The sequence below is a fragment of the Schistocerca cancellata genome, chromosome 2, assembly GCF_023864275.1.
Source record: "Schistocerca cancellata isolate TAMUIC-IGC-003103 chromosome 2, iqSchCanc2.1, whole genome shotgun sequence".
Classification (NCBI taxonomy): domain Eukaryota; kingdom Metazoa; phylum Arthropoda; class Insecta; order Orthoptera; family Acrididae; genus Schistocerca; species Schistocerca cancellata.
In genome coordinates, this window is record NC_064627.1 from 824,422,829 (window position 1) to 824,434,846 (window position 12,018).

Here is a 12,018-nt window from a genome sequence, read left to right on the forward strand (position 1 = left end):
CGGTGTTCTTATTTCAATTTCCAGGAGTGTATTTATCTGTTGAAGTAGACTTGGCATCTTTTTTAACAAGAGGTCCAGGTCGTAGTTTCAGACTACAGAATGAAATGCTGATTTTGAGCTTGTGAAAACTTGTGCTGTCCCAATCTTCAGAAACATATCCATACAAATTTTTCTGTTTGCATAATTTTTTTTTCATTTTTCATTTCAAATGTTTATAACATCTTAACAGCCACCACAACATTTCTCTTGACAACTATCTTGCACTGTCCCTTATATAAAAACATAAAAATCCATGCTGACAAATTTATTATTAGCATTGATGCTTCTGTAAAGTTACAATGAAAAGTTACACAGTCGAAAAGACTCGAGTGTATGTTATGATAATGAAAAATATTTGACACAGTTTGTTTTCTTATACCATTTGTTTTTCATACAACATTACATAAAATAATGATTTTGAACAGTTACTTTTGAAATATGCAAATCACTGATGAACGTCTCAATTATTTTAATTGCTGCCATTTACAGAAGCTTTAATGCTTAAGTTACATTATTTCGTACAACCAACGGTCTTACAAACCATGTCAAAGATTATTATGTATTGAACTATTTAATTTCAATAATTGGTCACATTATTATGATGTGTTTTTGTAGAACTTTCTGGTCATTAATTTTGCAGATGAAATATTGTAGCTAATTTGTTATTTAAAGGATATTCAATTATTCCAAATATTTTTAGAGGAATAAACACAAACATAAGTATAAAACAATGAAATATATAATGTATTGACTAATTCAGAAAATATCATGTATTGTCTACTCTTGTTTGAAATCTTAGGCTGTATCAAACAAAAACAAACACACACACACACACACACACACACACACACACACACACACACACACACACACGCACGCACGTGTACACAGAGTGATGGCTTTTGTACTGCAAGGCAAACTGGTGATTGTAGATGGCACAGCTGCTCATTGCTTTATCCACTGTTACAAACCCCTGTAGTTGATGGTGACCCCAGTTGCCAACATAGTGTTGCCCACTCTGGTTGACTATATTCCGGTGGAAGCATTTTTGCTCAAGTACAGATACTTGAAATAGAGGTATGTGCAAAGGCCAGTGCCAGCATCACGTTCGAGATGGAGCATTCTATCTATTAGGCACACACAATCAAATGAACTGATGTCCATGTCTTGCCTCCTGTTAAAGGTTTGGTGACCTTTAACAGTAACCTGATGTGCAAAATGTGGTGTGCTCTCACTCCAACACTGTAGCTGTCTGTAATCCAGTTGCTCATGCCTGTATTAAGACATACATAATGTAACGGGAGAAATTTTCTGCAAACAGGATGCCAGTTATATAGTAATGACAATTAACTTCATAAATTTTTTTTCCCTAACAATAGCATTTTAGATATCACTTACATAGGTTTAAAAAGTAGTGTATTGTACATTGCCCTATTAGAGCACTCTGTGTACCTTAATACAAAATTAGGAACAGTGTTTGGTTCCTGGAATTAAAATATAGTTCCCATTGTAGATGATGGGTCATATCCCATTGATTCTTCCATAAACTCAGTTATTTTAATTATAAATAGAGATGGATAATTTAATCAGCAATGTTTTTTTTCTTGTTAATTTTTCTGTACTTGCAGTTGAAAATAAAATGCTTTTGAACTGCATGCATTTTGATGTACATCTTTGTTATGTTGAAATTTGTTTGTTGCAGCTCCTGTCTCCCGTTTGCTGCAGTATATCAGCCTGAGTGTTCTATTCCTGCAGTCTGTTCTAGTACTGATTATTCTGTGGATGACAGCTCAGTGGTACCGTGCATTTTCAGGTAATTTCTTTTCTTCTGCTTTGTTTTACAAATATTTTACACAGCTCTGATTAGAATAAAAGACTACAATATTTTGTGATGTGATTTATTGATCTAAAAAGGAAGTACTTTGTCTCTTGATTCAAAGCTCAATATATCAGTTATGTATCCAATCTTTGCTCTGGGTGAATGTTCACTTACCTCACTTCCAAGATTTAGCCGATTAATAAAACATTTCCAGATAATTTAATGAGGTGACTTGATACACCTGTCAAGACTGTGAAGAACAGCATGCTTGCGATCAGCTGTAAAAATTTATTATTTATCTTGTAACAGTTTTGATCATACCAGCCATCTTACCAGGGAAAAAAAGGATGCACATAAGATATATATGCAAAGGAAAGTTGAACTGCAAATCTATCTAGTGCACATCCTTTTCTCTTCCTGTGAAAATGGTCATGACAAGCACAACTAGTAGAAAATAAATAATTAATTGATACAACTGATGGCAAACATGCAATTTTTCAAATTTCCATAGACAAGAAACAGGATACTATAGTCACTACACACAATACTTCTGCATCCATCACTGGGGAAATTTTACGTGCTGTTAATGCTCGTTATGATGTATGACATGGCCTGCATCAGTAGTGGAAATAATGGTTCATTATAAACTTACCCATCCTGAAAAGGTCATGTATACTCAAGATGAGTTACATAAGACATAACACCCTTTTTATATCGTGAATTGTTACACATATCGAAATGCAGTTTTCATCAGATGTTAGAGCTTCAAGGGACATGTTTTTCTCTTAAAAGCACTGGTATCAATGGAAATACTGAAACAATTCAGTAGCTCTTGATAGGACAATTACAGTGATATGGCATTTGTTAACGTTGACATTGAAACCTGTCATAAAAATAATTCATGAAATGTCCTAGAATTTGAGAGAATGTTAGCTGGAATCAGCATTAGTGGTGGAAACACCGCCAAGCAGACCTCTTGTGCTTCGCTGTGTCAGAATGTCAGTACATTTGCCTGTTAACTGTCTGCACTGCAAGCTGCTCACTTCTGATTCAACATTCATTGCATGCAGACATGCGCCAATTAAGAGAAGCTGGATGTACTGTCTATATATGGTGAATGTAAAAGAAATTCCATAAAAACAGCACAGCAGTGTAGGGTTATCTGTTGGGCTGCCAGTGTCCACCATGCCAGGCAATTGCATGAATTATTAAGATACTAGTACAGACAACCTGCTTGAACATCAAAAGGAGACTAAGAAAGGTGACTACAAGTGACAGAGAGCACAAAGAAGCTGTTATGGCTATGACAATAATGAATCTGTGCAATGGTAAGAAACACACTGCCAAAGAATGTGGAATCAGCCAGATGAGTGTTATTCACATCATGCATTGACAGAGTTTTCATCCCTATCATCTATCACTACATTAGGCACTCGATGACTGTGATTTTGAACATTGTACAGAATTTTGTCAGTTTACCCTTCAGCAACTGAGAGACAACCCTACATTTTTCCAATTTGTGCTCTTTATCCATGAAGCAACATTTATGAACCATGCTAATTTGCGTAATATGCACTATTGGGTAGCCAAAAATCCACACCGATTTTGTCAGGTGCAACATCAATGGCCAACTTATGGTGCAGCATAATAGAAAATTGCATTGTGGTACTTTATTTCATCACAGGCATTGTAAATGGACATTTGTATGCACACTTTCTTACAAACAGTCTGCTGGTTCTTCTAGAAGACGTACCACCAGATATTAGACAGTGTATGTGGCTGCAACACAATGGTTGTCCAGCTCACTCATCCCATCTTTAAATTCAAATATTGAATGAGAACTTTCCTGGACGTTGATTAAGACATAATTCTATTGTCAAATGGTCTGTGAGTTCCACCAATTTGACTCTTCTCGATTTCTTTCTTTGGGGCACATTTGAAGATGCAGTCTATGAAGAAGCCCCGACTACACCAGATATCTGCCCTCGAATCGCCAGTGCATGCTCTTCCATATCATCCACTGAAATTACATTTGTTCATTGTTCCTTCAAATGGCAATTGCAAATGTTCCTTCAAGTCCATGGCCAACAGTTTGAACACATGCTGAAATAAAGGATAAAGTTATTTTTTGGAAGACAACGTTTATGTTATATGATTTGGATGGTTACCAAATCATTGTTAGTAATTTGTTTATTTCATTTATATGTGTGCGAAATTGCATTTCAATGTCAAATAAGTCAACAGCGTGTATTGCGCATAGCTGGTAACACTATTATTATGCACTTACATTCAATATGAAATGATGTTTCATTAAGAAGAATATTTATTTTGTGGTGTACATGTCATCACAGAAGTATTATTAATAAAATGTTTAGTTCAATGAATGTATTGCGTGTGATGTAATTCGGAGCGGTGTAGGTAGAGACAGTTGTCCGACAGCATGTGTTTTACGTGTAAGAACACACAGTCGCATACAGGAAAAGAGAGGTCAAATCATCCATCTAACAGTTAGGTATTTAACACAGTAGTTGCTTTTTGCAGTGTATAACACTTCTTTATTTATGAAGAATGAACAGTTTGTAACTTCCCCCTTCCTAATCAACGTACTGGATTGCGAGGTAACTGATCATGATTCATATGCCTAAAGAAATTGTACAGTAAGTAAGGCTATCATTACCAGAGGAAAATAACACCGCTTAGTTGGAAGGAAAGTGTACAACAGACTCTTCTGAAGGAAGAATCTATTCTTAGCTTAAGGTAAATACTGATGATAGTTTTGAAATATAGTGCAACCGCTCATGAACTATGCAGGAGGAAAAGGGTACCATGTAATATTTACTACAAAAATCAATGATAACACAAAGAAAACACTGATTAACTAAAAAGAAGGGATAATTAAATGGCTGCCAGCCCACTAGGGCAATGAATCTCCAGAATCTTGAGAAAGGTAGTGGTATAGAAATTTAAGCAAATAATCACTGGTGTGGCAGCAGAAGGTTGTCAGCTTTTCCACAGCACAACATATCATGAGAAAATAAATCAGTCAGAAAGCACTGAGTTTGCAGTTACTTATTTTGAAATACTAAAATTTGAAAGTAATGTTAAACAAAATTATTGGTTAAATAAATGACTGGCTTAGCTTAAACTTTCTTATATAAAAAAAATAACTTTCAGTAAATTCAGTGTAAAGTAATGCAAAATTTAGAAAAAGGCAAGAGAGTTATTGATAGGTTGAATTGAATTTACCTTAAGCAAGGGAGCAATTGATTTTACTTTTAAAATAACAATAATAAAATACATACCAAGACAGCAGAAGTCACTCGCTAAGCTACATACAGAATAAATGAAATTGCACACTCTTTATTTGTGCTGTATTTTTAGTTATTAGTTTTTCCAGTGAAATTTTACTTTACTTTAAGTAGCCTCCGTTATGTGACACAAGAATGAACAGTCACTGAGGCAGAAAATTTAGTCTGAAACTGGTCATTAGCAAACATACAAAATTGGTAGTAAATATTTAATCAGTTTTCAAATTATTATGACAATCGGTGATTGTATGGAAAGGAAAGATACCCTACTCGGTAATAATGTCTGAGGACAATGACAACACAGGCACCCTGCAAGTTTTAACAATTTCAAGTTATTATTCAAGTTATTCACACTTTGTGAAAGAAATGTTACTGGGCAATGCCAAGGTAAATTCATAATTTTTCACTTAACAGTCTTACGATGTTGTAGCTGTGTGGACAGTGAGGAATGTAGCTGACGACAATGCTGAACTGCCGTGGTTGCTGCTGCTGCAGTTTGATGAGAACCCTGAGTCGTCTCCAGAGCCATGGATAATTGCGGGACAGGCTATAGTTGGAATTACAGCTTCCTCCGCCTGTCCATTCCTACCATGCTCTCAATACTCGTGAGTTAACAAATCAGGCACGTCTACATTGGCACGGGCATAGCTGCTCACTGCAATGGCAGGAGTGCCCAACAGACACTTTTGCTCTTTTTCATGACTCAAGCTGCTCTGCTTACTCTCTGCTTACAATGCGACAGAGACTTTCCATATGCAAAGATAAACAACGGCACTGCTACTGCCATTTTGTCATTGCTATCGATAAATTTCAATAAAGTTCCCTTGGCTGTTACCCAGCAGTTTACAGTATTTTCATTATAGTTACAATCAATCATATCCAGTTGAAAATAAATACACTAATACATCGATTATGTATTAAATATAGTTTCTGTAATAGCTTACAGCTCAGAAGCAAAAGCACAGTGCAAGTTTATCAACAGATACTGAACAGCGAAAATTTTGGATGGTGCAGAGGGTATTTTATCCGCATTTTCAGTGTTACAAGTTGACTTCTCTGTTTCAATTCCAGTACACCTGGGTGGATACACAAATGTAGTTTTCCTGAGTCCTTTGTTATACGCTAGATTGTAGGCCTGTGTCGTATGTATGTATACAACATTCATAGGTGAACCTGCATCTAAGTCGTAAGTTGGTTCAAGGGGAAATTAAGCTTTATTCTTGTAGCACAGACCTGCCTTATGGTATAAAACTACACAGCCGAGTTCGAGATGCCTGCTTGGCATTGTTTGCACTGCAAATGCCGTTTACAGCCATAATGCTCTCAATTCTAGGACATTTCTTGAATTTCTTTACAACAGAGTTCAGTGTCAACATTAACAAACATAATTGTCTTCTCAAGAGCTATCAAATGCAGTTCTCAAAAGTATACACTTCCATTTAAAAAAAATACTAGCTTCAATATCTCCATTGATATTAGCACTAAAAACATTAACCAAACAAAACCATACATGCCCCTCGAACTCTAACATTTGTTGAAAACCATATTCAGTCTTTGTCACTGTTCATGAAATAAAAGGGGTGTTATGTCTTATGTGACTCACTCTATATAATATGATAATGACCCTAGTCGAGCCTGAAAACAACCAAAGATAAAAGAGATGTTCATTTTCTGTCACTGTCAATTTATTTATCCACCATCTCACTCTACCTGAAGGTGTCAGTATGTACCTGTTGATGCTAGGTACAGTTTTGAAGAATTTAGTGTAGTGAGTAAATTAATTCAGAATGCCAGTGACCAACGATGATAAAAGGATGTCATTGCTGATACTAGTTCATTTCACCAGTTCAAAATGGCAGTCACTATGGGTTTACCGGCAATGAGATATACAAGGTGGTTTGGAAAGTTCTCGGAACAGAATAGAAAAAAAAAAGTACTTACATCACTGAAACTTTTTTTATTTTTCAATGTAGTCTCCTTGTAGATTAATGCACTTGCTCCAAAGATGTTCCAGTACCTTGATCCCATCTCAAAAATGAGTTTCCTCCAGGCCTGCAAAATAGTTGTCAACTCCGGCTATCAACTGTTCATTTAAAGTGAATCTTCATCCACCAAGAAAAATTTTCAGTTTTGGGAAGAGATGGAAGTCTGACAGAGCCATAGCAGATGAATGAGGTGGGTCTGGCAACAATTCATACCTAGTTCGTGTAATTTTGCCATGGCGACGGCACATGTGTGGGTGCACATTGTCTTGATGGAAGATGACTTTCTTCATTGATAAACCTGGCCTTTTTTTTTACGTATCTTTTATTGCAATTTGTCCAGGAGGTTAGCATCATATTTTCCAGTAATTGTTTGTCCAGTGGGGAGATAATCTACAAACAGAATCCCCTTCGCATGCCAGAATACAGATGCCATGACCTTTCCCTCTGAAGGAATTGTCTGTGCTTTCTTTGGTGCCGGAGAAACAGCAGGTTTCCACTGCTGTGACTGTTGTTTTGTCTCTGGGGTCTAGTAGTGCACCCAAGTTTCATCTGCGGTCACAAACCGATGCAAAAAATCTTATTCGTTTCTCCAAAAATGGGCCAAACATTGTTCTGAAGTCCATTTTCATGTGTTTTTGATCCAGCATCAAGAGTCACAGCACTCATCTTGCAGATAATTTTTCCATTTCAATTACAATTTGACAATTTGATATACTGTTTCAGCACCCTCCCCCATGAACCATGGACATTGCCATTGGTGGGGAGGCTTGCGTGCCTCAGCGATACAGATGGCCGTACGTAGGTGCAACCACAACGGAGGGGTATCTGTTGAGAGGACAGACAAACGTGTGGTTCCTGAAGAGGGTCAGCAGCCTTTTCAGTAGTTGCAGGGGCAACAGTTCGGATGATTGACTGATCTGGCCTTGTAACACTAACCAAAACGGCCTTGCTGTGCTGGTACTGCGAACGACTGAAAGCAACGGGAAACTACAGCCGTCATTTTTCCCGAGGGCATGCAGCTTTACTGTATGGTTAAATGATGATGGCATCCTCTTGGGTAAAATATTCCGAAGGTAAAATAGTCCCCCATTCGGATCTCCGGGCGGGGACTACTCAAGAGGACGTCGTTATCAGGAGGAAGAAAACTGGCATTCTACGGATCGGAGCGTAGAATGTCAGATCCCTTAATCGGGCAGGTAGGTTAGAAAATTTAAAAAGGGAAATGGATAGGTTAAAGTTAGATATAGTGGGAATTAGTGAAGTTCGGTGGCAGGAGGAACAAGACTTTTGGTCAGGTGAATACAGGGTTATAAATACAAAATCAAATAGGGGTAATGCAGGAGTAGGCTTAATAATGAATAAAAAAAAAACAGGAATGCGGGTAAACTACTACAAACAGCATAGTGAATGCATTATTGTGGCCAAGATAGACACGAAGCCCATGACTCCTACAGTAGTACAAGTTTAAATGCCAACTAGCTCTGCAGATGATGAAGAAATCGATGAAATGTATGATGAGATAAAAGAAATTATTCAGGTAGTGAAGGGAGACGAAAATTTAATAGTCCTGGGTGAATGGAATTCGAGAGTAGGAAAAGGGAGAGAAAGAAACATAGTAGATGAATATGGATTGGGGGTAAGAAATGAAAGAGGAAGCCGTCTGGTAGAATTTTGCACAGAGCATAACTTAATCATAGCTAACACTTGGTTTAAGAATCATGATAGAAGGTTGTATACATGGAAGAACCCTGGAGATACTAGAAGGTATCAGATAGATTATATAATGGTTAGACAGAGATTTAGGAACCAGGTTTTAAATTGTAAGTCGTTTCCAGGGGCAGATGTGGACTCTGACCACAATCTATTGCTTACGAACTGTAGATTAAAACTGAAGAAACTGCAAAAAGGTGGGAATTTAAGGAGATGGGACCTGGATAAACTGAAAGAACCAGAGGTTGTAGAGAGTTTCAGGGAGAGCATAAGGGAACAATTGACAGGAATGGGGGAAAGAAATACAGTAGAAGAAGAATGGGTAGCTCTGAGGGATGAAGTAGTGAAGGCAGCAGAGGATCAAGTAGGTAAAAAGACGAGGGCTAGTAGAAGTCCTAGGGTAACAGAAGAAATATTGAATTTAATTGATGAAAGGAGAAAATACAAAAATGCAGTAAATGAAGCAGGCAAAAGGGAATACAAACGTCTCAAAAATGAGATCGACAGGAAGTGCAAAATGGCTAAGCAGGGATGACTAGAGGACAAATGTAAGGATGTAGAGGCTTATCTCACTAGGGGTAAGATAGATACTGCCTACAGGAAAATTAAAGAGACCTTTGGAGAAAAGAGAACCATTTGCATGAATATCAAGAGCTCAGATGGAAACCCAGTTCTAAGCAAAGAAGGGAAAGCAGAAAGGTAGAAGGAGTATATAGAGGGTCTATACAAGGGTGATGTACTTGAGGACAATATTATAGAAATGGAAGAGGATGTAGGTGAAGATGAAATTGGAGATATGATACTGCGTGAAGAGTTTGACAGAGCGCTGAAAGACCTGAGTCGAAACAAGGCCCCGGCATTAGACAACATTCCATTAGAACTACTGACAGCCTTGGGAGAGCCAGTCCTGACAAAACTCTACCATCTCGTGAGCAAGATGTATGAGACAGGCAAAATACCCTCAGACTTCAAGAAGAATATAATAATTACAGTCCCACAGAAAGCAGGTGTTGACAGATGTGAAAATTACCGAACTATCAGATAATAAGTCACAGCAGCGAATTCTTTACAGATGAATGGAAAAACTGGTAGAAGCCGACCTCGGGGAAGATCAGTTTGGATTCCGTAGCATTTGTAGACTTAGAGAAAGCTTTTGACAATGTTGACTGGAATACTCTCTTTCAAATTCTGAAGGTGGCAGGGGTAAAATACAGGGAGCGAAAGGCTATTTACAATTTGTACAGAAACCAGATGGCAGTTATAAGAGTTGAGGGGCTTGAAAGGGAAGCAGTGGTTGGGAAGGGAGTGAGACAGGGTTGTAGCCTCTCCCCGATGTTATTCAATCTATATATTGGGCAAGCAGTAAAGGAAACAAAAGACAAATTTGGAGTAGGTATTAAAATCCATTGAGAAGAAATAAAAACTTTGAGGTTCGCCGATGACATTGTAATTCTGTCAGAGGCAGCAAAGGACTTGGAAGAGCAGTTGAATGGAATGGACAGTGCCTTGAAAGGAGGATGTAAGATGAACATCAACAAAAGCAAAACGAGGATAATGGAATGTAGTCGAACTAAGTCGGGTGATGCTGAAGGAATTAAATTAGGAAATAAGACACTTAAAGTAGTAAAGGAGTTTTCTATTTTTGGAGCAAAATAACTGATGATGGTCGAAGTAGAGAGGATATAAAATGTAGACTGGCAATGGCAAGGAAAGCGTTTCTGAAGAAGAGAAATTTGTTAACATCAAGTATAGATTCAAGTGTCAGGAAGTCGTTTCTGAAAGTATTTGTATGGTGTGTAGCCATGTGTGGAAGTGAATCATGGACAATAAATAGTTTGGACAAGAAGAGAATAGAAGCATTCAAAATGTGGTGCTACAGAAGAACGCTGAAGATTAGATGGGTAGATCACATAACTAATGAGGAGTTATTGAATAGAATTCGAGAGAAGAGGAGTTTGTGGCACAACTTGACAAGAAGAAGGGACCGGTTGGCAGGACATGTTCTGACGCATCAAGGTATCACAAATTTAGCATTGGAGGGCAGCGTGGAGGGTAAAAATCGTAGAGGGAGACCAAGAGAGGAATACACTAAGCAGATTCAGAAGGATGTGGGTTGCAGTAAGTACTGGGAGATGAAGAAGCTTGCACAGTATAGAGTAGCATGGAGAGCTGCATCTAACCAGTGTCAGGACTGATGACAACAACAACAACAACAACAACATACTGTTTCAGATGACATCTGGCAAGTGTGAGCAATTTCACACACTTTCAATCATCGATCCTCCATGACAATTTTGTGCACTTTTGCAATGGCTTTTAGAGTAGCAACACATCTTGGTAGTCTACTCCGTGGATCATCATCTAAGCTCTCCAGAACAAATTTAAATTCATTTGTCCACTTGGCAACAGTTGAATATGAAGGAGCAGAGTCCCCCAGTGTATTCTGGAAATCGGCATGAATGTCCTTTGCTTGCATACCTTTCTTTATGAAGTACTTAACCACTGCTCGAATCTCTATTTTCCATCTTCGCAAATCACTAAGCGGGAACAACAACAGAGCCACTTCACCGCCACAGCTCTCTTCCAAGAACACTGAAGATGTGGCACGTGTTTACAGGCAACAGTCCAGTGAACGTCACGTGAACAACTTTTTCTGCTAGCACTGACCTCTCATGGTGATTCTGAGAGCTTTTCAAACCACCCTCGTAGTAGTCCTAAAGTGTGTGTGTGTGTGGGGGGGGGGGGTTTCTCTAAGATATGTATGTTGATTCCCAGGCCTTCCCATGAAGCGGCAGATGACATGGATGGGGCTGTCCATTCTATGGTACCGATTACTTTTCAGCTGGTATACGGGGACTACAAATCCATAAAAGTTGTTGAAGTTCCATTGTGCCTTTCAGCGTAGCTTCCATATAATATAAGTATTTTACTAACAAATCCAGCTAAAAATTAAATAACTCCAAAGTATCTTAGTTAAATTTAAAAAATAATGAAAATAAGAAAAAATGGCAGTACACCCACCTATTGCAGTAAATCAAAGTTTCTTTTGCTGTTGGCTGCATGCTAATGCTAAGCAGTACAGAAACACTGAGCTGTTTGTGATGAGATATGATGAAGCCAGTACAGCGTCTCGAGCACGGCATACCCTCACTATCCA

At 38.1% G+C, this 12,018-nt stretch overlaps 1 protein-coding gene across 1 annotated transcript in view; it reads left to right on the top strand.

Annotated features, from left to right (window-relative positions):
* The window catches only part of LOC126162708 (uncharacterized), a 157,316-nt gene that overhangs the window by 96,089 nt on the left and 49,209 nt on the right, over nucleotides 1-12,018 (top strand). Inside the window, exon 6 of the mRNA XM_049919367.1 lies at nucleotides 1,742-1,852. Coding sequence (XP_049775324.1) covers nucleotides 1,742-1,852 — 111 coding nt within the window. The remainder of the gene's footprint in view (nucleotides 1-1,741; nucleotides 1,853-12,018) is intronic.